The sequence below is a fragment of the Mandrillus leucophaeus genome, unplaced genomic scaffold, assembly GCF_000951045.1.
Source record: "Mandrillus leucophaeus isolate KB7577 unplaced genomic scaffold, Mleu.le_1.0 Scaffold266, whole genome shotgun sequence".
Lineage (NCBI taxonomy): Eukaryota > Metazoa > Chordata > Mammalia > Primates > Cercopithecidae > Mandrillus > Mandrillus leucophaeus.
Window position 1 is genome coordinate 1,466,757 of NW_012102765.1, and position 27,642 is coordinate 1,494,398.

A 27,642-nucleotide genomic window follows, 5' to 3' on the forward strand; every position below is an offset into this window, starting at 1 on the left:
CACTACCTGCACTACGTCCACTACCTGCGCTACGTCCACTACCTGCGCTACGTCCACTACGTGCGCTACGTCCACTACGTGCGCTACGTCCACTCCGTGCGCTACGTGCACTGCGTCCACTACGTGCACTGCGTCCACTACGTGCTTTGGGGTAGCAAGCAGGCCTGGAGTTATGAACAGGCCTTTCCCAAACAGAACAAGCCTCATCTCTCCTGCTGGCAATGTCCATTTGAAACACCACTTTTCATAGACTTTGCAGAATCAGGACAGGTGCTGAGGCTGGAGCCCTTGTCTTCCAACACCAGTTGAGCAAAGCTAACAAGTGATACCTGTTGCATGGGCCGCGCCAATCATTCTTCCTCGAATCAATCCCTCACGCTTTGTATTTCTTATGACTTTAATTTTTCCAGGGAGGTATTTTTGGACATATTCATCTAGTTCTCCTTTCAAATCATCTGAAAATAGAGTCCCACAATTATTCAAGCTGTATGAGACATATATAAAGACACTTTACAACTATTCTAAAGTTGTATCTAGTACTTGCTAAAATTCACATCAATAAAACAAAATATAGAGTATTATTTTAAATGAGTATTGTAGCTTATCCTGTAGGAAGAAAAAGGAAGGAAAGAAATGAAGGGTAAGAGCTGGAATATTAGCCAAGAGGAATACTTACTTTAATTATAGACTTATTTGTATCTCCATAGCATCAAGCACAATACTTTGCATAAACAATGTTTGGAATGAGTATTTCGAGTGCATAAATGTTCAGCTGACTGTATATAAATCACAGTGATAACAAAGAAAATGAGATATAAATGCCTTTTATTACAAAGGAATTTATTAAGTCTTAGTCCACTTCAAAATATTTAAGAAACTTCTACTGCCCCTACCAAGAATAACAAGAACAGCATTGAATATGTTGTTTTATTAATTCAGCATCTTTCTTCCAAGGTTGCTAAATATTTTTTAAGGAATTCTATGTCACTCACCTGTATATTTCATAATAACTTGAAAGATCATGTAAGATAATAAGCAGTAATTCTTTCCATAGTTAATATACAAACCACCCCAAATTATGAATTTTTCCTTTTAGATAAAATAGCCACAAAGTGAAAACCAAAATACAAGTTGACTTAAAAAAAAAAAACCACCACCATAAATTCTAGAAATCAGTACTAACCAATCTTCTACTTGGTCCAGACCCAGATTTATTTGTTAGGTTTTCTGTTTGTTTGTTTTTAGCCAAGGTTTGAGAATTTTGTTCCCATGAGTCTCTGTCCATTTCTTTACCGTCTATATTTAAGTATACTGATATACCAACTCTGATGTTGATACAAGTGGCACTTAAGAAATGCCTGAGTGTGTGAAAAAGTCACTGGCATACACCTGTACCACTGTGTTTCTGCAGGCTGCTGTCATGAAAAGAGCAGAAGGCTTGGAGCTATGCAGACTACAGGTCTCACTTCCACTCTACTACTTAACAGCTATGGGGTCCTGAGCAAATTACTTAATTTTTGTATTTCTCCCTCTATAAAATGGGCTTCCGGCCTTTCTTGTAAGGTCACTGAGAGCTGAATGAGCAGTGTAATAAAAAGCCTTCTATCCTGTTTGGGTACACAAAGCCACTCTTAGCAAGAGTCTATGTCGAATTAAAGAAAGGCGTATAGAATATGGAGTATGTAGTGAATCATAAAATACTGGCATTCAGAGTTGGTTGAGGAGCTATCAGAATGCAATCCACTTTTATCTGGGGACAATCAGTGTAAGAGACTTAATAGAGAGGCATAAGCCAAGGCATCATGCCAACTGAAAAAAGTCCATCTCAAAAGGTCACATATTGTGTGATTCCATTTATATGACATTCTTGAAATAACAAAATCAGAGATGGAAACAAAATCATAGAGTCGCAGTTTCAGGGACTGGGGAAGAGTAGAAGAAAGCAGGAGGTGCGACTAGAAAAAGGCAACACGAGGGCCCTCCAGGTGAGGAAACAGTTCTGTATCACTGCAGTGAGGGTTGTGGGTCCACCTGTTGACAGAAAAACCCTGGACCTCACACACACTGTACCAATGTGGATTCCTGCTTCTGACAGGGGAATTTTATGATGGAGAAACTGGGTGAAGGGTACACAGACTGTCTTTGTAACTTCCTGTGAATCTACAGTTATTTCAAATAAAAAGAGGTGTGTTTTTTAAAGTAAGCCATGGGCAAAATTTCAAGGGCCAAATTTGGTTAGCATAGTTTATAAGCAGGTTACAAAGATAACGAATTTCTTCAAACTTATTTGTAGTCAGCCCAGCTATGACTGCATGCGTAGGATCCCCACCTACCACGTACTGTAAAGTTCAGCTGTGTTAATGTTTGTCAGTGCTGTAGTGACTGACAGCCTGCATCCAATGTTACCAGTTACAGCATTCCTTACCAAAGTCACTATCATCATCCACAAGGATGATCTCATGAAGCAGGTGTGCTGGCGTGCGGTCTACGACACTGTGCACTGTCCGAAGCAAGGCAGAAAACGCTTCATTATAGAAACAGATAACAACACTAGCAGCTGGCAGGTCAGGTGGGTAGAACTTTTCTTTACATCTGTAAAGATAAAGATGAAGAAATTCTGACATTTTAAAAGGTGCAAGTGGTTTAGATTATTATTCACCTACAGATTTACTGTCCCCTTGTTCACCCTCTTCCCTTTTTTTTTTGAGACAGAGTCTCCCTCTTGTTGCCCAGGCTGTAGTGCAATGGGCAGTATCTCGGCTCATCGTGACCTCCACCTCCCAGGTTCAAGCAATTCTCCTGCCTCAGCCTCCCGAGTAGCTGGGATTACAGGCATGCCCCACCACGCCCGGCTAATTTTGTATTTTTAGTAGACAGAGTTTCTCCATGTTGGTCAAGCTGGTCTCAAACTCCCTACCTCAGCTGATCTGCCCGCCTCAGCCTCCCAAAGTGCTGGGATTACAGGAGTGAACCACCATGCCCAGCCTGTTCAGCCTCTTTCTAACATTATGGGAACAACAATGTTTTTTTTAAAAGCATTTACAGAAACAGTACAGTTTCTTCTTCAAGAGTTTACATTTTGTTAATAATGTCTCCCTCCTATACCTGCTATCTTGTTTACTTCTGGATAAACTTCTTCTTTTTTTGAGATGGCGTTTTGCTCTGTCGCTAGGTTGGAGTGCTGTGGCGCAATCTCAACTCACTGCAACCTCCGACTTCCGGGTTCAAGCCATTCTCCTGCCTCAGCCTGCTGAGTAGCTGGGATTACAGGCGGGCGCCACCATGCCCGGCTAATTTTTGTATTTTTAGTAGAGACGGGTTTCACCATGTTGGCCAGGATGGTCTCGATCTCCTGACCTCGTGATCCACCTACCTCACCCTCCCAAAGTGCTGGGATGACAGGCGTGAGCCACCGCATCCGGCCGGATAAACATTTTTTAAACTTCAGGGGTTTTTTTCTTTTTTGGAAGAGAGGTTACATAAAAATATAAGTTCTTTTTACCAAAATCACGGCAAGTGTTTCGTGCAGCACTCATAAGCTGATGCCCAGCTTCTCCTCAATGAGGTTTCAAAAGGAAACAAATATAAAACTTTATATTTGAAATTTTATTTTTTTGCCCAATAATAAAAAAGATTTGAATAAATTATGATATAACAAGATAACAGAAGAGCTTCCATGTAACAAATCATTCTAAGCAACTATTTGGAAAAAAAAGGGTAAGGAGCTTTAAGCAACATCAAAAAGCCATGAACTGGCCAGACGCAATGGCTCACGCCTGTAATCCTAGCACTTTGGGAGGCCGAGGTGGGCGGATCATGAGGTCAGGAGTTCGAGACGAGCCTGGCCAACATGGTGAAACCCTCTCTACTAAAACTACAAAAATTAATCAGGCGTGGTGGTGTGCGCCTGTAGTCCTAGCTACTCAGGAGGCTGAGGCAGGAGAATGACTTGAACCTGGGAGGTGGAGGTTGCAGTGAGCCAAGATCACGCCACCACACTCCAGCCTAAGCAACAGAGTGAGACTCCATCTCAAAAAAAAAAAAAAAGCCATGAACTTAGAGAACACAATCCAGAACCCCGAATTATTTCCCAGGACACACACAACCCTCCAGCATCTGAGCCCTGCCTCCCTCCAGCCTTGTCACCTCTCTGCAGGGACCACTCCAGTACTATGCCTCCATTTCCCCAAACCCTATCACAGCCCCTACTCATGTGCTACCGCCAGGACTTGTTGACTTATTGCTTCCCCTGCTAGACTCCGAGCCCTGAGAACTCAGAAACTACTACATTTGTTTGTTTCTTCCAGGGCTCAAGAAGGCATGTAGCAAATAGAAGGTGCTCAACAAATGTCTGTCTGTCGAATGACTGACCACAGGCATGAAAAGCCTTTGATGGAACAAAAATAATGAAACAGAAAAGTGAAATGAGGAGTAAAATTCTTCACTGATTTTAATTCCTATTTGCCACGAATCCAATCAATAAACATTTAGAACAAACTTATACTCAGGTTATTTAATTAGCACCTTAGAACAAACTTATACTCAGGTTCTTTAATTAGCACCCTACTCTCCTTCCCCAGGTGATCTGAAATGTTAAAGGAGACACAGCAAGCTCTAGGACTCTGTGGCTTCACATGTAACACACGTGAAAATCTGTCTCAAGTTTCCTAGTATGCTGAATAAAGGGCTACAATGGGAAATAGGAACACCATCCTCGTGACCTCTTATACTGACACTAGAAACATCGTGCTGTTAAAATGTATTTGCAAATCCGATAAGGCACATACGCTGCATTCCTTGTGTCTGGCACATCTCTGTGGTAGCCCAAGCGGTTACTGATAAGCATATTAAAAGCATGTTTCTGATAGCCCAAGTCTCTCAACTCCTGATCGCGTTCATTAAAAATCATACCTGCAAAAGAGTGAAGTGAGCGAATTAAATCTAGAAAGTATCACCAGTTACTGTTAATGATATTATGATCTTAAGAAAATGCTGACTTTATCCTATTATAATCTAATATCTCTTTTCTCAAACTTAGGTTGTCTCCAGGTTGAAGTCAAATTCTTGTCAGTCTAGGTCAAAGCAAGTGTGTCTTAACTATAAACACCATCTGCTCACAAGCCATTTTTTTTTTTTTTTTTTTTGAGACGGAGGCTCCCTCTGTCGTCAGGCTGGAGCGCAGTGGCACAATCTCGGCTCACTGCAACCTCCAACTCTCTGGTTCAAGCGATTCTCCTGCCTCAGCCTCCCAAGTAGCTGGGACTACAGGCACATGCCACCACGCCCTGCTAATTTTTGTATTTTTAGTAGAGACAGGGTTTCACCATGTTGGCCAGGAAGGTCTGGATCTCCTGACCTCGTGATCTGCCCGCCTCGGCCTCCCAAAGTGCTGGGATGATAGGCGTGAGACATCACGCCCGGCCACAAGCCATAATCTTAATAGTTTATTATATTCAAGAGAAAAATTTACCGGCAACTAGGAAAAATTTTTTTATAATTTTCCATTAAAGCAATAGATTTTAGAACCCCAATGGCCCTCAACAGGCCTCAGTTACATCCAAGTTTTTACAGGAGTCTCTCTGCAGAAAAAGGCAATTGATAAGCTTTTCTATAAAAAGAGTTTCCCAGGTCAGACACAATGGCTCATGCCTGTGATCCCAGCACTTTGGGAGGCCAAGGCAAGAGGATTACTTGAGCCCAGCCTAGGCAACACAGCAAGACCTTGTCTCTACTACAAAAAAAAAATTAGCCAGGCATGGTGGCTCACACCTGTAGTCTCCATGACTTGGCTACTCAGGAGGCTGCGGCAGGAAGATTGCTTGAGCCCAGGACATCAAGGCTGCAGTGAGCCACAGTTGTGCCACTGCACTCCAGCCTGGGTGACAGAGTGAGATCCTGTCTTTTAAATAAAAAAAACAAAACAAAACAAAAAAACCTTCACAGTTTCTGGTTTAACTGTTAGGGAATTCCTCCACAGGCCTAATCAAAGTCACTGTGATATTAGGCAGGGTGTGGTTGCTTATGCCTGTAATCCCAGCACTATGGGAAGTCAAGGCGGGCAGAATGCTTGAGGTCAGGAGTTCAAGACCAGTCTGGCCAACATGGCGAAACCCCATCTCTACTAAAAATACAAAAAAACAAAAACAAAAACAAAAACTAGCCAGGAGTAGTGGTGCATTCCCATAGTCCCAGCTACTCGGGAGGCTGAGGCAGGAGAATCTCTTAAACCCAGGAGGCAGAGGTTGCAGTGAGCCAAGATCACACCACTGCACTCTAGCCTGGGTAACAGAGCAAGGCTTTGTCTCGAAATAAATAAATAAAAGCCCATTGTTTTAAAATAGTAGAACTCTGTTCCTTTAATACAGGGCATGTTTTATCCAGGTGTAAAGGGATGAGATATAGAATGCAGTGTTTCCGGCCAGGCATGGCGGCTCATGCCTGTAATCCCAGCACTTTGAGAGGCCGAGGTGGGTGGATTGTGGCAGGTCAGCAGTTCAACATCAGCCTGACCAACATGGTGAAACCCCTTCTCTACTAAATATACAAAAATTAGCCAGGCATGGTGGCACACGCTTGTAACCCAGCTACTTGGGAGGCTGAGGCAGGAGAATCGCTTGAACCCAGGAGACAGAGACCACAGGAAGCCAAGATCATGCCTCCAACTTGGGTGACAAAAGTAAAACTTTGTCTCAAAACAAAATAGAATGCAGTGTTTCCCCAATTTATTTGAACCCAACTAATGTCCCTAAATCCACTTTGAGAAACATTATATCTTAATATGCCTTCTCTCTGAAACTGTTTCAACTGCAGTTCATCCTTTTTAAACACAAAACAACAAACCTCCACTAGCATTTTATACAAGGAAACTCCAGAAGAGAAGACACTTTGGTGATGACCAAAATATACAATAAATAAAATTAAAATTGCTTGATACCTAGCATCCAGAGCAGAGCCTTCCACAAAGAAGAGTCTCAATAAATACTCCTTAATTCTACAAGTATCAGAGGGTGACCTCATGCTGAATACTCAAAGAATCATGTTCTATTATAGGTCTCTTGATGAAAAGATGCCATCCGAAAAGATTGTTTTAGCTTACTTTTCTTACTCCCCTGCTCAAATAAAATCGTAGCTAAACCTCAATTAACATTCCAGAGGACCCTTTTCGATTAATTTTATAATTAATTTCAGATTAAATGAGAAAATGTTTTTAATTTTAAATTTATGGTTGATTTTCTTTTTTTCTCTTTTTTTTTGAGACAGGGTCTTGCTCTGTCCCCCAGGTTGGAGTGCAGTGGTGCAATCTGCCTCCAGCTCACTGCAGCCTCTGCCTCCTGGGCCCAAATAATCCTCATAAGTAGCTAGGACTACAGCCATGTGCCCCTACACTCAGCTAAATTTTAAACTTTCGGTAGATACCACCTAGGCTGGTCTTAAACTTCCGAGCTCAAGCAATCTACCAGCCTCAGCCTCCCAAAGTGCCGGGATAACAGGTGTGAGCCACCACGCCTGGCCAATAATCTTTCTCAAATGTACCTTTTCATAGGTTCCTTTCCCTGCTTGTCCAATAATTCTCTACTCAGAAATCTGCACACTTTTAACTACTGCTATATTATTTATACTAATTCCTTCTATATTAAATTTATTTTATGTAAGAAATTTTGGATTTTTCATTTAACTGTGATAATTATGCACATAACATAAAACGTACCATTAGAGACATTTAGTACATTCCCAATGCTGTACAACCAGCACGATTATCTAGCTGCAGAATACTTTCAGCAACAAAGAAGAAAACCCTATACACATTAAAACAGTTATTCCCATTCTTCCTGTTCCCCAGTCTCTGGCAGCCACTAATTTCCCCTCTGTCTCCATGGACCTGCCTATTCTAGACATTTCACATAAAGGGAACCCTACAACATGTGACCTTTTGTGTCTGGCTTCTTTCACTAGCATAATGTTTTCAAGGTTCATGCATGTTGTAGTATGTATCACAACGTCATTCCTTTCTCTGTCTGAATAATATTCCATGGTACGGAGAGACCACACTTAGTTTATCCCTTCATCAGTTGATGGATATTTGGATAACATGTTGTCACCTTCTGTCTACTGAGAACAGTACTGCTATGAACACTGAGTACAAGTTTTTGAGCACCTGTTGGTAATTCTTTCAAGTACAAACCCTGGAGTGGTACTGCTGGGTCATATGAAAATTCTATGTTTAACATGTGGAGGAACTGCCAAACTGTCTACAGTGGCTATACTATTTTCCATTCCCACCAGCAACGTGTGAGGGCTCCAGTTTCTCCACATCCTCACTGTTGCCTGTTACTCTCCTTTTTCAATTTATTATTATAGCCCTCCCAGTGGGTGTGAGATGGTTATCTCGTTGTTTTGATTTTCATTTCTGTAATCACTAATTATATTAAGCATCTTTTCATCTGCTGCTTGGCCATTTGTATACCTTCTTTGGAGAAATGTCTGTCAGATCCTTTGCCCATTTTAAAATTGAGCCATTTGTCTTTTTATAATTGAGTTTTAAGAATTGTTTAGACCAGGCACAGTGGTTCATGCCTATAGTCTCAGCACCTTGGGAGGCCGAGGCCGGCGAATGGCTTGAGCCCAGGAGTTCGAGACCAGCTTGGGCAACATGGTGAAACCCTGTCTCTACAAAATATGCAAATATTAGCTGGGCACAGTGGAACACCCCTGTAGCCCCAGCTACTCGAGAGGCTGAGGCAGGAGGATCACTTGAGCCAAGGAGGTTGAGGCTGCATTGAGCCGTGACTGCGCCACTGCCCTCCAGCGCAGGTGACAGAGCGAGACCCTGCCTCAAAATGAAATAAAATTACAAACAAGCATTCTTTATATATTCTAGATAATGAACCCTTATTAGAAATATGATTTACAAATATTTTTTCCCATTCTGTGGGTTGTCTTTTTTCACTTTTTTTTCCCCCCTGAGACAGAGTCTTGCTCTGTCGCCCAGGCTAGGGTATAATGGCACGATCTTGACTCACTGCAACCTCCACCTCCTGGGTTCAAGCGATTCTCTTGCCTCAGCCTTCCGAGCAGTTGGTATTACAGGCGCCTGCCACCACGCCCAGCTGATTCTGTATTTCACAGAGGCAGGGTTTCACCATGTTGGTCAGGCTGGTCGCAAACTCCTGACCTCAGGTGATCCACCCACCTCAGCCTCCCAAAGTGCTGGGATTACAGGCATGAGCCACTGCGCCCTGCCCTTTTTTCACATTCTTGATGTGTTATTTGATGTACAGAAGTTTTTTATCTTTGATGTAGTCCAATTTATTTTTAAAATTGGAAAGTCTGAGTCTTACAACTTTTGTTATTTTTCCAGACTGTTTTGGCTATTCAGAGCCTCTTGTAATTCCTGTCTCTTATACACATCTAGATGTGTATAAGAGACAGAGCGAGACCCTGCCTCAAAATGAAATAAAATTACAAACAAGCATTCTTTATATATTCTAGATAATGAACCCTTATTAGAAATATGATTTACAAATATTTTTTCCCATTCTGCGGGTTGTCTTTTTTCACTTTTTTTTTCTTTCCCCCTGAGACAGAGTCTTGCTCTGTCGCCCAGGCTAGGGTACAATGGCACGATCTTGACTCACTGCAACCTCCACCTCCTGGGTTCAAGCGATTCTCTTGCCTCAGCCTTCCGAGTAGTTGGTATTACAGGCGCCTGCCACCACGCCCAGCTGATTCTGTATTTCACAGAGGTAGGGTTTCACCATGTTGGTCAGGCTGGTCGCAAACTCCTGATCTCAGGTGATCCACCCACCTCAGCCTCCCAAAGTGCTGGGATTACAGGAATGAGCCACTGCGCCCAGCCCTTTTTTCACATTCTTGATGTGTTATTTGATGTACAGAAGTTTTTTATCTTTGATGTAGTCCAATTTATTTTTAAAATTGGAAAGTCTGAGTCTTACAACTTTTGTTATTTTTCCAGACTGTTTTGGCTATTCAGAGCCTCTTCTAATTCCATATTAATTTCAGGATAACCTTTTCCCCTCTTTACAACAAAGACCACTGACATTTTAATAGGGATTGCACTGAATCTATATATTGCTTTGGGTGATATCTACAACTTAATAGTATTTAGCATTCCATTCTATGAACCTGGAATATCTTTCCACTTACGTAGGTTTTCTTTGATTTCTTTCAGCAATGTTTTACAGTTTTCAGCATACAAATCTTGCAGCTCCTTGGCTAAATTTATTCCTAAGCGTTTTATTACTGTTGATGCTATTGTAAATAAAATTGATCTCTTAACTGCATTTTCAGGCCACTCATTGCTACAGTATAGAAATGCAACTGGTTTTTGCCTGTTGATCTAGTACCTGCAACTGCCAAATTCATTTATTACCTCTTATAGGTTTTTTTTGTGGATTCTTTAGGATAGTCTATAAGGAATTTAGTTTTTCAGTTACGCAGCTGGAGTTTGTTATTCAAATATCTACAATTCTCTCACTACTTCTTTCAAAAGCAAATACAGAGTCTATTCAAAATGGTAAACCCAGTATTACTTCTTGATAAAAACTTTACCAATGTAACTACAAATAAATAAAAGAGCTAGATATTTTCCCATTAATGCTTTAAAAATGTCCACTGGCTATCTGAAAAAGATTTATGAAAATTGTACTTGATGAAAATTGAAGTTGGCGAGATCACATCTCTATTTAAAAATATTTTAAATGAAAACTGAAGTAGATATTAGCTTGTTTCCTCACAAAATTTTACATACTTTTGACTTCCTTTATTAGAAAATCATTAAGTCCTAAGAACTGATCTTATTTCTTTGAAACTATGACAAAGTGAAAACTCTATTTTAACATTTCTTTCACATTCTAAGGTTCTCTCAATCTCTCAAAAATGTATTTTATTTTACTCTTAAATTACCTATTATTTGATGTTTTTGTGACAAGATCCAAGTTCTTTAAGTTTTAATGATAACAAATATTGCTCATTTATCTCTTAAAATAAAATTTGTCAAAATCAACACTCTAAAATTGCAGTATTCAAAGGCATAGACAATAGAGTCTTGCACCCAAGTTGAAGAGAATATAATTTTTTAAGAGGAAAAAGAGCTTTCTATTTTATACTAAGCTTTAATAAACTATATTATATATACATATATTTTTTTCTAGCACCTTAGTAACTCTTGTTAAGTGAAAATCATATTAGATGTAAATAACCCCAGCTTATTTTTAAACTCAGTACTTTATGTTCTGTATTAATTAAATGTACCCTTAAAAATAAGTTAAACACAGTCCAGGAAACTTTCAACCATTTCTTTCCCTTATTAACACTCCTAGCAATTAAAACCTTCTTCCAGAGCCGGGCACAGTGGTGCCTGCCTGTAGTCCCAGCTACTCTCAAGGTTGAGGTGGGAGGACAGTTGAGCCCAAGAATTGGAGGACAGCCTGGGCAATATGGTGAGACCCCATCTCTTAAAAAACAAACAAAAAACAAACCCCTTCTCCCATAGGGTCCACTTTCTTTCTAGCCTTTCAATTTTTCTTTTCTTTTTTTGTTTTTCTTCACTGGACCTTGTTTGTTTTCTCATAAAACACTGAAGTCAGAACTGGATAAATTAGAATATAAATCCCCACTGACACCCCTCACAGAAACCACAGAACTTCAGCTAGTTCGCAAACAAAATAAATCAGTGTGGCAAAAAATGATGCAGCATTTCTAATCTCCTAATTAATCTAATTAATCAAACTTCCATTGATTAAATACATTGATATGGCTGCTGGTAAACATCATATACTTACCTAATTCAGAAGAGAATTTCAAGTGGCCTTCCTCTGGATCTTCAACATGACTGTCTATCACATCATCGATTTTGTTTGCTTTGAACTGTGGCTCGAGTAGTCGACTTGGGCCTCGAGTGAAACGAGGATAGAATTTTTTTGGAGATGGTCCGCGGGGCCCAGACCCCTTGACGGGCACATTCTTAAGTGGCTGAGTCACTTCACTGAAGTTAAAATAAACAAAAAGCAAAACTGTCCAGGTCGCAGATGTAAAAAGGCACCCATAACAGAAATACCGAACTGTGACACTTCCCATTATAGACCTAGCATAGCTGAAGGGCCATTTTCAATTTCCTAAAAAAGAAGAATAAATATGTCAGACACTTCAGCACACTTTTAAATCATCCACCAAATACAGAATCAATGTTTTCCAAACCAACAAGGAGGACCACTATGCATATAGTTAACGGAGATTGAAATACAAGAAGATATATGGATAGTACTGAGTTTTTAAAAAGGGTTCAACAATGAAAACCTCAGGCCCGTGGGTTAATGCTCAGAGAACCAATGGCAGTGAAATAGCTGATTTATTCATTTGCCCATGTTAATGGATACTTCTTCACCTTTGTTCTGGACTGCTTTCAGTTGGGTAATTTTTCTCATCAGGTTATAACTTTTCACAAGGAAAATAACAAGTACCACATGTATCATAACAGGACAACTAAAGTCCCTTCCAACTATACAACTGCAAGATTCTTTTTTTAATCCAAGGATCTTAAAATCTATTATTATAAATAAGCAACTCTAAGCAACTCTGGCCAGGCACAGCGGCTCACGGTTGTAATCCCAGCACTTTGGGAGGCTGAGGTAGGCGGATCATTTGAGGTCAGAAGTTCCAGACTAGCCTGGCCAACCTGTATCTACTAAAAATATAAAAATTAGCTGGGGGTGGTGGCAGGTGCCTGTAATCCCAGCTACTTGGGTGGCTGAGGCTGGAGAATCTCTTGAACCCGGGAGGCGGAGGTTGTGGTGAGCCAAGATTACACCACTGTACTCTGGCCTGGGCAATAGAGCAAGACTCTGTCTCAAAACAATAAAAATAAATATAAGCAACTTAAAAAAAAAGTTCTACTTTCCAATCAAAGTTATGCCTGCCCTAGTGTCCACTCTAGATCTAAGTTATTTTCAAATAAAGAGTTCAAGTAATTATGTTCCCTCACCTATAAAACAAGGCAAGAAGAACTAAATGTGGCACCGAACAGCAATTTTTCCTTAGTTTTTGTTTTTTTGTTTTGTTTTGTTTTTTTAAGATAGAGTCTCACTCTGTCACCCAGGCTGGAGTAAAGTGGCAGGATCTTGGTTCACTGCAACCTCTGCCTCCCGAGTTCAAGCAATTCTCCTGCCTCACCCTCCCAAGTAGCTGGGATTACAAGTGTGTGCCACCACACCTGGCTAATTTTTGTATTTTTAGTAGAGATGGGGTTTCACCAAGTAGGCCAGGCTGGTCTCAAACTCCTGACCTCAGGTGAGCTGCCCGCCTTGGCCTCCCAAAGTGCTGGGATTACAGGCGTGAGGCCACCGTGCCTGGCGATTTTTCCTAAACTTTCTGATATCTGATCTTCATGGAGGCTAATACAATTTCCTAAGGAATTCTTTCTAAGGAGCCCAGTGCACATATACAATCATCTCACTAAATAGACTTACGGCAGAGAAACCCTATAAGCAATGTAGATACCTAAGAAAACTGCACAGAGATACTGCTTTTAAGTTACTTATTTCTACAGCATAAAATAATCTTAAAAATGGTATTATCCCCAAAAGATCAGGACAAAGCAAATCGGCATCAGTAAAGCACCACTGGTAAAATCAGGTTCTCTTGTACAAGGTTATGCCATGAGCCTAGAAGATGGTAAACAGTTCTGTTTCTTAACTGTCTGCCAACCAAGAACTATTAAGTATTCCATTACAAGTCAATTAAAAAGTAAAAAAACAAAACAACAGTAACATACCAAAACAAAACAAAAACCCAACCAAACAAAAACTCCCACCAACAGTAATACCAGAGGCATGGCTGGAAAAGACAATAGTACAAAGGAAAATCAGGCGCCAGTGAAAGCACTGCTATGTTAGCTGCAGGCACTTTTAAAACTAAAGACATAAACAGAAAAACACAAAACACCTGAAGTAGAAGAAAACGTTCTCTAAGTAAGGAAGCCCATGAGAGCAAAGGAAAAGACAAAAAAAAAAAAAAAAAAAAGCAACGTGCAACAAAAATACTGCAACAAAAATGTACAGAGCAGTAACATTTAGGTGAAACAGACATTATAACTCCCTAAAATGTTTGCTTAGGGTTAGACAAAGAGCAAGTAAACAAACAACAAAAAAGCACTGCTTCTTCCAAAGGCCATGAGATCCTAAAGTTAAAGACTGTAACTGGACAGGCTGCTCTGAATCCACGAGGAACTAGGCACCTAGGGAGCCAACCCCTTCTTCAACCACACAGCAAGATTCACACTTACAGGCTGTTTTCCTCAAACCACTCCCGGCCTTCCCACTTCCACCATGAGCTGCTTGGCCCTCACAAAAGGGAACCACCCAAAACAGACCCTGAAGGAAGCAAGGGCTGCTCCATTAGCAGCTATGAAAGACGGACACTGATGTGGTTTCTCACGTTTTCTTTAGCCTGATTCCCACTATTATGTTGGACCATGTCCAACCTGCCTCCAAATGTCTTGGTTAGTGTTCCTGCTGTCACCTTTACCTAAATTCCACATAAGGAACTTTGCCCTACCCTCAATTTCATCATCATCCAGGACTGATGTGATGACCTCTTCACTTCTAAGTTAAAACCTCCCTCTCCGGCTGGGTGTGGTGGCTCACACCTGTAATTCTAGGACTTTAGGAGGCCTAGGACCTGAGGTCAGGAGTTGGAGACCAGCCTGACCAACATGGTGAAACCCCGTCTCTACTAAAAATACAAAAAATTAGCTGGGCATGGTGGCGGGCGCCTGTAATCCCAACTGCTTGGGTGGCTGAGACAGGAGAAAATTGCTTGAACCGGGGAGGCAGAGGTTGCAGTGAGCCAAGATCGCACCACTGCATTCCAGCTTGGATGACAGAGTGAGACTCCATATGAAAAAAAAAAATCTTCCTCTCCAACCACAACACTGACTCCTCAGCTGCATCTACCCCTATGTCTTCAGTCTCATGACAGGCAAAGTCCAGGCACTCAGCCCTCCCCACTTTCCTTACGATTTAATTCCATTTCTGTCTCCAGCTATACACCCCGTAATGGCTTTACTTCCTTCTCTATCCAGCTGGGAACACTGTGTTAAATAACATATTAGAAAGTGATAAGCTCTGAGGAGAGAAAATAAAGCAGGCAAGAGCAACAAGGAGGTGTGTGAAGCTTCAGGAAGATGGAGAGGGAAGGCCTCCCTGAAAACGTGATACTTGCGTCAAGACGTAAACTAGTGAGTACTGCAGCTATGTGGGGAAAAGCTATCTGGGGGAGGGTGGAGTAAGAGCAAAGGCTCTTGAGGTGTGCGGCCAGTGGGGTCAAGGAGCCACATGCTGTGACCAAGACAAGTCCACCAAAAACCAATGGTAACAAAGTAACTAGAAAGGTTACAAAATGTGCAAATGAACACTACAGAGATTTCTACAGAACTAAGGAGTGAAAATACAACTTTTTAAAAACCCATAGGATATGGCTAAATTTATAGCTTTGATGCCTATATTAGAAAATATGACCACAAACTATGAATTAAGAAAAATATAACTGAATAAACCCAAGGAACATAAAATAATAATAAAAACATTATCAGGAATTAATAGAAAATGAAGATAAGACAACAGAAGCCAAACGCTGGTTCTTTAAAAGATCAGTAAAATTAACAAAATAAAACTGCCTTTGCAAAATTATGACAGTAAAAGAAATCCGACATAGCTGACCTCATCTTGCTTCTGACCTCCAAACTGTCCCTGGTCACTCCTGGGTGTATGCCAAGCTAACTTTAGGAGAAATGTGGTTTCCCCTTTAACTTAGGAGCAAGGATGATAACAGCCCCTCCCTGTAACTAGCCCCTTTCCTTGATCAGGGACTGAAAACCACCTTTGTAAGCAAGAATATGATAATGGGAACTGGAAGGGCCTAAACTCCACTGAAATGTAGGTGTAGTTTCTATAATCCCTTACTGCTCGGGAGTCATGTGGCCAGACGTTGCAAAATTCATGACTTCCTCGATCGTTCCTATAGATAGCATCATTATCGTAGAACCTGTAGAAAGTAAAAAGTTCCTCTTCAAAGTTTCCCTTCTTGTTAAAGAGTAAATCGTGTTAGAAATAATAGTTTCTTTTAAAGACTAACTTCCTTTAAGCCTCTTTATGCTAATAACTCTTTGTTAAGCCCTATCCTGCGTAGCTGTTAAACATGCTTATAGGCACATAGTACATTCTATGTCCTTGTACCTTAACCAAAATATTTGTGCTGGACATGCTCACAGGCACGTTCCAGCTCGCAGCCTATGCCCCTTCCCTATTTGGCACAAGCAACTTCCTCTTTTCCTTTGTCTTTCTATTACTTTTACCTATTTGGAAAAGTTTTAAACTGTTAGCCAATCAGGTTTTAGTTTAGATGGTGCGGTCCGGCTCCAGCCAATGGAGATAGGACACAGTAGCAGGAACAGCATAAGGGATAAAAATTACTTCCTTCCTTTGTTCGAATGTGCTTTCCCCATTATTCCATCTGCGATGAGCACCCTTTCTGCAGAAAATAAAGACTGCCTTGCTGAGAGAATTAAATTTATATTCCAGTGCTATTTCTTTATGGCACCAGGGAACGAACATTTTACATATAGCAAACCTAAGATTGTTTTTTGAGATATCTTTCATACGGATCCTACCCAGGTTTGTGACTCATGACTCAACTGGTCCCAGAGGTGAACTCAGTGCACAAAGACTGTTTTCCACCCCCCTATGATTTCATCCCCAACCAATCAGCCACACCCATTCCCTAGCTCCCTGCCCACCAAACTGTCCATAAAAACCCTGAGCCTTCAGGAAAATGGATGTGAGTGATAAGCCCAGTTCTCCTGCCTGGGCCAGCTTCACGTGAATGAAGTTCTTTCTTGCCTGCAATGCTATGGTCTCAGGGTATGATTTTCTCTGTGGAGTGGGCAGGAAGAACCCATCGGGCAGTTACACAAACACTGGCAAAACATATCAAGAAAAATGCACAAATAAGAAAACAATGAGAAAGAGGCATAAATACAGACACATTTAAAATAGGAGTACTGTTTACAAATTCAGGTAAAATGATCAAATTCCTAGAAAAACATAAATGCACAACACCAGCTCTGGAAAATCAGGAACCTGCATGCCCTGTAGTCCCTGTGAATGTTAAACTATCGTAAAAACATTTCTAGGTGATTTAAAAAGTGAGTTCTACCAAGTATCTAAGGAACAGATGATTTTAGGTAGACGGAATGGCCTTCAGACGACAGAAAATGAGGAAAGATTCTCCATGTCCCTTTCTGAGGCTGTTACCACCCTGATATAAGGGCAGTTTAAGGAAAGAATATTAAAGACAATCTCAGAGAGATTACAGAAATCTTAAAAAAAAAAAAAAAAAAAAAAAAAGCCCTGAAACCAACCATGTTTTTAAAAACTGAATATACCATGAATACGTTGTATTTACTTCAGGAACTCAAAGCTGGTCCAATATTTGAAAAACCGTAATCTACCACCTCCATAAATTAAAAGAAAAAAAACACATGGTTTGATCAATGGAGATAAAGAATTTATTACAATTCAACATTCAATTCTTAACAAACTAGGAAAAATAGGGAAATCCTTGCCTGACAAAGAGCATCTCTAAAAATCTTGTAACAAACATGATACTAAACAATGAAACAACAAAACCATTTTCTGTAAAAATAAAAGACAAAGGTTCCCATAATCACTTGTATCACACTACCATAAATATAATAATGGAGGGCGGTAGTTTCAAAATACAGAAATCCTTGGAGTATTTATTAAAACTACAGATTCCCAGGGCTCCACGCCAGCTACGCTAAATGGGAATTCCCAGAGGTTAGGTTAAGGAATCTTTAGCTTCAACAAGCCTCCTCCAAGTTAACTCTGATGCACAGCCAGATTTGGGAATCAATGGTATAATGAAAAGACACGACTGAATTCTAATTCCATTCTGCCATATATCAGTTATGCAACTTTGGAAAAATTAGCAGATTTTCTTAGCCTCATTTTCATCAACTGTATTCCAAGTTAACGACATTGTCCATCTTACTGGATAATCAGAATGAAATGAAATACTCAGAATTACACAAGGTAAAATATGTAAAGTGTCAGATACAATGACTGACACACAAACCACCACCCTTTGCACTGAACCAAGACAATCTCCACAAGGGCTGTGACTTGCTTTTGCTGTTTGTTTCTTGTTTAATGTTTTCCTTTCACTTAGCACAATGAATAGCCCACAGAAAATGCTGAAAAGTATCTATAGGATGAATACAGTAGAAACTGAACAAATATTAATTTTTTTGTCATTCGATCTAGACTTAACATATAATATCAGTGGTAGACATGACCACCCATCTGTTCCCTGCAAAGACCTACAAGTCCCTACATAATCTGGCATTATCTCTCTGAGCACTTCTCCCACTACCTTCTCTTTGCATTCATTTTGTCCTAGACACAGGTCTCCTTGTGGGTCAAACATTTCAATTATACTCCATTACGGACTACGCACTGGCTCTTCACTCAGTCTAGAACACTCTTCCTCCCAGGTAATTTCATGACGGCTTCTTTCACTGCCATTGAATCTTTGCTCAAGTATCATCTTCTCGGTAAGGCCCTACCAAGATTACCCTATTTAAAACTTCAACCCAGTCACTAAACATTAAACTAGTCTTCCTTATTCCATGGAATTTATCACCTTCTTACATATACATAATTACTTATTCACTGAGTTTTTAATTTATTGTTTATCTCTCCCATACCAGAAAGTAAGCTCCAATAGGGCAAGAGCTTTTGTCTGTCCCTGGAGGTTATAATAATGCATAGAATATAGCAACAATTTAATAAATATTTGTTAATGAAAAAATATTTGTTAATAAATGAAAAAATTACTGTAATATGGTCATGCTTGCAAATTTCTAAACAAATCTGTTACTATCTTGTTTGGGCTAAGCCATACCTTAATACTATGCATAGAGGTCATGACCATCTTATTCAACAATTGTATAAACACTAGCTCAGAACAACAGTCATGTTTATTTTTGGAAAAGGTACAAGAAACAACTCAGGAATTTATTGTCCAATTTCAAAACTTAAATAATGGTCTTTGTGATAAAAACAGGCAGACTAATCTTACAGAATTCACTGACAACAACAAACAAAAAAAAACCCGGGAAACTACTTTCCTTAGGTTCCCTCTTGGCTACCTGTCAGCACCTAAGGGCAAAATGAAAAAACTTTCTGCTCAAAGACCTCACCAACAGGATTTGGGCAGCTCTGTCCAGATTCTTCATGGAATAACCACCCTGGCTCATCCTATCTGCAAGAGTTCAACATCATGATTCCTTGGTTTCCTGAGCTGTAAAATATATTAACTCTCAACAACTCTATCAGGCAGATGTTACTCTTTTTCCCAAACCCTATTATAATTCTTTAGAGAGTATTTTTTACAAAGTAAATCGTAATACTAAATTTAAAAACATATATATTTATAAAATCCCATCATTTCTTTTATACAATTAAGCATAATGGTGTTCAGAAGCAACAAAGGCACTATCTCTTTTCAGATAGGTCAAGAAGTTAGGGCTGGGTGCGGTGGCTGTCACCTGTAACCCCAGGACTTTGGGAGGCCAAGGTGGGTGGATTGCCTGAGATCTGGAGTTCAAGACCAGCCTGGCCAACATGGTGAAACTCGGTTTCTACTTTAAAAAATACAAAAACTGGGCCAGGTGTGGTGGCTCACATCTGTAATCCCAGCACTTTGGGAGACTGAGGCGGGCAGATCACAAGGTCAGGAGACTGAAATCATCCTGGCCAACATGATGAAACCCTGTCTCTACTAAAAATACAAAAATTAGCTGGGCGTGGTGGCACGTGCCTCTAATCCTAGCTAGTCAGGAGGCTGAGGCAGGAGAATTGCTTGAACCAGGGAGTCAGGGGTTGCAGTGAGCCGAGGTTGCACCACCGCACTCCAGCTGGGCAACAGAGGGAGACTCTGTCTCAAAACAAAAACAAAAACAAAAACAAAAACTAGCTGGCTGTGGTGGCACACGCCTGTAATCCCAGCTACTCTGGATGCTGAGGATTTTCAGCATCTCTTGAACCCGGGAGGCAGAGGTTGCAGTGAGTCAAGATCATGCCATTGCACTCCAACCTGGGCAACAGAACAAGACTGTCTCCAAAAATTAAAAAAAGAAGCCAACACCCAAATATGAAGGAAATGCAAAGAAATCAGATGTCTATTATTCAATAAATTTCTCACCTGCTTAAGAAACTAAAAACATCCAAACAAAAATCAAAAGCTAAAATCAAAATCTAAACTAATAATGAATGAATAATGAATCTAGTATCTACACAACAAAATCCTTTTGTTTCATACTGTTTGCTATCCCTTCTAAAGGCAATTACCATGCCTTTAATATCCAAGTCTGAAAGCCTTTGAAAGGACAGTCAAAGCAAGTATCTCAGGTTACTTAAGGCAAAACAACTAGTGACAAATTCTTTCAATCATAAACTTGAATAGTTAACAGGGCCAAAACTTCAGCAGTTAGACATCAACTAATACGTTCTTCAAAGTTAAATGAATAAAAGGCTAACCAGTTGTGAACCTGAATTTATTAAAGTGAGACAAGTCACTATGGTCTTACATTTTTCTTCAGTCATGGTCTGGTAGCTGCTCAGGGATAGGTGCCTTATAAGCTGAGAGGTGGGTTTTTGCCAGGGAGGTACAAAAGACAGGAATGGGGCAAGTATATACAGTGCGATGATTATGACAAATCACAGATTTAAGCCAGGGAAACAGAGAGATGAGGATGTGGAAGTATGAGGCAAGATGAAAAATGTGAATAGGCCAATGGATTAGAGGTCCTGGTGTGGCTAAATAATTGCTGCAGTTGTTACCAGACAGAGGGAACCAGAAAGATGAAATGTCATGGCTGGAAAATGAGATGCTCAACATTGTGATTTTGGAGGGGGACAATTAATGACAGCAGAATCATCCTTTACAGATATGTGAACCGAAGATATCCCAACAGACAATTTGCCTATAGGGTAAGCACTGCTATACTTACCATAAACGAGCCCCCTGAGGACAGGGGTCACTTCCATCTTTTCAGACCCATATGTTTAGCATAGTGCTTAGTATTAACAATTAATACATACTTGTTTGTATAATTTTTGAAGTGTATTTTTTGAAGTGTATTTCTGTTCCAGAAAAGGTTAAAGGACATTGTTTATATTCTGTGCAATGTGAAATCTTAGAGAAGAGTATAATATGTAAGCAGACCACATCCTAGGAAATGAGTGTTTAATGGGAAGGAGAGGCAAGAAGGAGAGGCAAGAAACGCGGCTAACCAGTTTAAACAGTTTCATTAGATGGTTTCATTATGAAACAAACTACTCAACACGCCAGCAAAAGTACCAAGTCTTCCTCTTAGTCCATGATTTCTTAACAATAAATTTGAAAACACTGTGAGAGGAAATTTTAAAAAGAGGTGATTTTGTATAGCTCTAACAAAATCAACTTGAAAATGTAAATTTTTCTTTTCTTTTTAAGAGACAGGGTCTCCCTCTGTTGCCCAGGCTAGACTCAAACTCCACACTCCAGGCTCAAGTTACCCTCCTCTCAGCCTCCTGAACAGCTGGGATTACAGGTGTGCACCACTACACCTAGCTAGAAGAGAGTAACTTTTAAAGAAAACACGACTTTTTAAAATTGACCCCAGTCCCAAAGAAAGTCGTAAAAGAGTTCCCCAAAACAAAAACTCCAAAGAAAAAAAACAAAAAACAACAAAACAAACCACCAGGCACAGAGAAGAGTGTCAGAGGAAATCCTACTGCTACTTAAGCCAAATATTTTTTTAAAGGAAAGCTTTCCAATTTGTTTTACGAAATGAACATAACATTTATTTCAAAAACCTGACAAAGACTCAACCTCCCCCACAAAAAATCTCATTTATGAATATCAAGACAAACATCTTAAAATATTAAGCACAAATTTAACAATAAATGTCTAAAACATTTATGAGGAAAACAATGCGAAACTCCAAAAGGTCCCAAAGGAAGACTTGAACTAATGGAAAGATGTACATGCCATATTCTTGGACAAAAAGACACAAAATCCTAATAAATACGTCAGTTCTCCCTAAGTTAACTTGTAAGTGCTACACAATCATGTTAAATATATTATCAGGTTTTTTTTTTCTGGAGCTAGACAAGTTAATTATAAAGTTCATTTGGAAAAGAATAAATAAGCAGAGAATAGACAGGTAAACTTTGGAGAAAGAACCAGCGAGATGTGAGCCCCACTGCAGAGCAAGCGAACTCCAGGGCTTCTCTATTCAGACAGCACAGCAGGGCCCACGCACAGACAGACAAACCAATGGGAAAAGAAGAGAAAAAAGACCCAATTACATTTAGAAATTTAGAAATCTAGTATAAGTTTGCTATAAACAAATTTAGTATAAGCTTAGTATAAATAAAGACAACATCACAAACCTGAGAGGAAATGAATGACTTTCAACTAAATGATGTCAGACCAACTGTTTAGCCATATGGAAAAACAATAGAGTCTACTCCTCCCATCATTTATCAAGAAAATTGGATATTTAATTATAAAACATGACTCCATACAAGTACTAGAAGAGAATATGAGTAAATTCCTCTATTATCTGGGACTGGCCAAAATTTTTCTAGCTAGGACTAAAAAAGATCAGAATACAGGAAAGGAAACTGGATTACATAAAGACAAAAAACTCTGGATACTAAAAGACATAAAAAGAATAGCAAAAAGACAAGTGACAAACTAGAAAAAATACTTATCATTGGTATCACAGACAAGAGTAATATCTCAATATTGGTTTTCTATTGCTATGTAATTACTACAAACTTAATGGCTTAAAACAACACACACTTATTATCTTGCTATTTCTGTGGGTCAAGAGTGAGTACAGCTCAGCTGGACCCTCTACTGAGGGTCCCCAAGGCTACAAACAAGGTGTCAGCCAAGCTGTGTTCTCTCCTAGAGGCTTAACTGGGGAAGAATTTGCTCTGAACTCACTCAAATTGTAAGAATTCAATTCCTTGTGGCTCAGGACTGACGGGCCCTGGCTTTTTAATAGCTGTCGGCTGGAGGCCACCCTCAGATCCTAGAGGTTCCCTGCAGTTCCTTGCCACATGGGCTTCACCAATGTGGCTCTTGACTTCATCAGACCAACCCTGAGGAGTCTCCTACTCTGGTCTGCTTAAGACACAGTCTTCTATAACGTTGATGTAGTCACAGGAGTGGCCTCCTATTTTTGCCATATGATCTAGACTAATCAAGAGATTGACATTCTATCACCTTTGCTATACTCTGTTGGTTACAAGCAAGTCACAGGACCCGTCCCCACTGCAGGGAAGGGAATTACTGGGGGTCACCTTAGGGTCTGCGAGTCACAATCTCAAAGAGATTCTAAAAATAAAGGAACAACCACCTTATAAACCATTCACAGAACAGAAACACAAGTAGTTCTTAGCTATATGAAAAAAATGCTCAAACCTGCTTATACTAAGGGAAATGCAAATTTAAATTACATTGGAATATCATTTCCCACCCGTTTAACTGAAAAAATCCAAAAGCTTGACAACATATTCTGACAGTGAGGCTGTAGAGAAACTTTCATACATTTGTAAAAAGCAAAGTAGAGGTTCCTCTTCAAAAACCTTCCTCCCCATCTAATTAGGAATAAATAGTAACTTCTCTTAGAAGCAAAATTTATTCAAAGACCTGTGCTAACATTCTTAAATATCTGCTAGCCGTGATAAAGAAATCAATATACTTTATGTTCTTAGCTCCCACAATTTAGCCTAAATATTTGCCCTGGCATGCTTATACTGGTCCAAGCATTAGGTCATGGCCTGTTCCTATTCCTTATTTGAAGGTGTTTTTACCTTTCTCAGCATTCCACAAGTTACTTCCTCTTTCCTTTGTTCTCCTCTGCCTTTGCCTCTTTTAAAAAGTTCTAAGTTGCTAGCCAATCGGGGCAAATACAGAATGTGAGGTTCCATCCCAGCCAATGGAAACCAGACACGGCAGTAGGGTGGATGCGTCAGGTTTTAAAAGACCCTGTCTCCTTTGTTCAGTGTACTCTCGTGGCAAAACTGCTGGTGAGCGTACCCTTTCTGCAGAAAGTAAAAATGGCCTTGCTGAGGAAATTAAATTTATGTTCAAGTGCTATTTCTTTACATCACTGAGGAACAAGCATTTCTAACACATAGTATACCTTCTAGGCAGGTTCATTTAGCAATATCCAGCAAAAATACACTATCTGCTCTCTGACTTAGCAATATTACTTCTAGTAATCTATACCGCAGATGGTAAAAATAGGAAAAAATATATGCACAGGCCTACTCACTACAGAACTATTTATAATAGCAAAAGGCTAAAATCAACCCAATTGTCCATTAATAAGGGGCTGGTTGAACAAACTAACAACTACCCACACAACAGAGCAATACACAGCTATAAAAAGGAAAGTGTCTTTATTAATTGCTAATTATAGATTAATCTGTAAATTATGTTGTCAGGTGAAAAAAGATGAGAAGAGTATATATATAGGATGCTACATATAAGTACACACACCTGCCTATATTATAAAACAAAGGATAAAAAAAGGAAAGACAAAGCATAATATTGGGTTGGTTTCTAGCATCCCCCATAAACCATTTTTAAAAAGCTGATATCCATAAGAAGAGGAAGAAAACAGATAGAGTGGTATGGGGTCAGTCAGGGCTGGAAGCTGACATCATCTTTGTAAGTGAAGAGTAGCCTTATACTACTATGCAATCCAGGAAACTAGAAAAATGTGTATACAAAAACATGCAAATAACAATTTAAGCACATACATACTTAAATCTGCACAAAAAGCAAATTTTTATTGTGACTGTTAGCATCTACTGTTGTTACTATCTAAAAACTGTTGTTAATATCTAAAATGTTTTCTGGTGAACTATTTAGGTCACAAAAGGACTAAAATCTCAGCTCACCCAATTTACATTCCGGCATCATCATCAGATTAGCCTGAGGGGTATTTCTCAACAGCACAATACCCGGCTTTGAGGTAAGAAGGCTCCTTTTGAAATGCTTTTTGTAGTCGTCCTCTAGAGGACGTAGTCCACACCAGCTATAAAACCGTGCTCCATAAAGCAGTTAAATTACATAAAAGTCACTAAGACAACGCCTGTTATGCAATGTCACTCTACAGATGATGGCTTAATTCCACTAATCTTCCAGTTTAAACAATCTAACGTTTTCCAGAAATCTTAATCTTTCAGAAATCTAAGTTATTTCTGAATGATTTAATGAAAATCATTAAATAATCCTAAAGAAAAGGCTGAAAAACTAGGAACACAATAGAAGATCTACAGGCGAGGCTCCATTCAGGGTGCTGGCAATTAATGTTTTTGTTTGTTTGTTTTTTTGTTTTTTTTTGAGTCAGAGTTTCACTCTTGTCACCCAGGCTGGAAGGCAGCGGCAAGATCTCGGCTCACTGCAACCTCTGCCTCCCGGGTTCAAGCGATTCTCCTGCCTCAGCCTCCTGAGTAGCTGGGATTACAGGGGCCCACCAGCAGGCCTGGCTAATGTTTTGTGTTTTTTTTTTTATTAGAGACGGGGTTTCGCCATGTTGGACAGGCTGGTCTTGAACTCCTGACCTCAGGCGATCCGCCCACCTAGGCCTCCCAAAGTGCTGGGATTACAGGTGTGAGCCACTGCACCTGGCCTACAATTAATGTTTTAATAGCTTTTGCTATTGTGCTAAAAGCTCAGAAAATACAGAGAAGCAAAAAGGAAACTATTTAAAAATCACCAGAAGTCTCACCACTTCAATGTTCTGCTATATAATCTACTACTTATTTTTCATCTTTCTTCACTATCTACAAAATGCTATACTGCTTTTGGCAACCACCAAAAAATTAATCGACTCAGGTTAGCGGCATTATGGCTAATTTTCTTTGTTCTTTCTTTTATTTAAAACATTTTCTACAAGGAATATGTAGTGATTTAAGAAACGAGATAAAAAATTTCTTAGGGAAAAACTCCCTAACTTGAAAATATAAGAACAACTATGGAAAAGATTAAATACTTTAAGGCTACGAAAGAAATAGGATACCATATCATTTTAACCTCACAAGTAAAGGGGATTTCCATAGCCACATGTTCAAAGAAAACCGAACGGTTTTAAGCACACTGAAAGAATATTTTAATTTCATCAATATATCAAAAATACGAGAATAAAATTTGAGTACTGAACAAATGTTCTAAAAGCACAATTTGAAGAATAGTTTTTCCTCTATGAATCATTATCTAATCTGAAATTCATAATCACCTTTTAATGTCCACCTTTTACCACAAGACTAATGAGACAATTCTATTTCACAGCATAACGTTCATTTTCTACCAGTATAAAATAATTTTCACAATATTTAATGCATTTAAAATGTATTTAAATATTTACCTTTTGGTAATTTCCAGCTATTTTCTTGTAAGATACCCTGTATTACAAATTGTCAAACAGCAAATATTTGTTAGCTTTTTCCATACAAGAGGCACATTCATATTTTAACTCAGCTGTAGTCATGTGAGTACAAATATTAATTTACAACAGTACAGTACCTACATACCCCTGTGAAATTACCAGGTGATGACAACATAAAAATATACATTATTCTTTCTCATTCCTTATCTACCCTGAAAACTAGAAGAAATAAACTACAGCTACCAATAGTAGTTTATAATTACAGATAAGGAGACTGCTGAATTAGGAAAGGTTCAGAGCAAATTCCAGACATCATATGCTCTCTGGGAATGATCCTCAGACATCCCTGATATTTATGAATCTCTTCTCTGTAAAACAGTCAAAAAGAACATGAACGCATGAAATGTCTAACACTGTGTCTCAAATGCAGAAGAAAACCACAAAGTAATGCTGATGGGAGAAAGAAGCAAATTTAATCAAACACACAGAAAAGAAACTAAAAGGACAAACAACATGGCAAATAGCTAAAAGAGCAAAACCTGGGGCAGCTGATGAGCCAGTGAACAAGGGATGGTAGAGGCTGACCATTATTCTTCAACACTTTGAACAAATGCCCAAGTAAAAAGTAGCAGCTCTCGCTCACTAGAGACCTGTGGAAGACAAGAAGGTAAAAGCTACCATAGCCTCAGGGAGCAAGCATGAGGTCAGTTGGTTTCTACCTCCTAATTCTATGGGGTAGAAAAGAACAGTAAGGAAAACAAATAATATAAATTGAAATAAACTGACTATGGGCACCTGCCACTGTGTCCAGCTATTATACATAAATATTAATAGTAGAATTAATACAAGGGTCTTCACTTGCATCCTACACATACTCTTTCCTGTGTCAGGTATGCCATTCATCTGTGAGAGGCATTCTTCCTAGTTGGCCGGGAGAGACAGAGTAAGAGCTACCTATAAACCATAACTGAGGGGTGCTAGTGAGGGGTTCTGCCCCCTAACTGCCCATTATGCTGAAATTCCTGCATTATAAAATAATCCTTTGGGTCTGGAAAGCTTGTCTTTTATTTAAGATGTTCTTGCTTTTC

General features: G+C 39.5%; 1 protein-coding gene across 2 annotated transcripts in view; it reads right to left on the bottom strand.

Annotated features, from left to right (window-relative positions):
• GALNT11 (polypeptide N-acetylgalactosaminyltransferase 11) overlaps positions 1-24,023 on the bottom strand; it is a 40,757-nt gene extending 16,734 nt beyond the window's left edge. The window contains exons 1-5 of one of the 2 annotated variants that reach the window (XM_011984321.1): positions 23,970-24,023; positions 11,802-12,134; positions 4,788-4,911; positions 2,426-2,592; positions 330-455 (exon numbers count right to left, since the gene is read on the bottom strand). In XM_011984321.1, the coding sequence (XP_011839711.1) occupies positions 330-455; positions 2,426-2,592; positions 4,788-4,911; positions 11,802-12,096 (712 nt within the window). In that variant the 5' untranslated portion in view covers positions 12,097-12,134; positions 23,970-24,023. Of the gene's footprint in view, positions 1-329; positions 456-2,425; positions 2,593-4,787; positions 4,912-11,801; positions 12,329-23,969 lie in introns of those variants that run through there. The other variant, XM_011984320.1, reaches the window with a different exon arrangement.
• Positions 24,024-27,642: the final 3,619 nt, after the last annotated feature.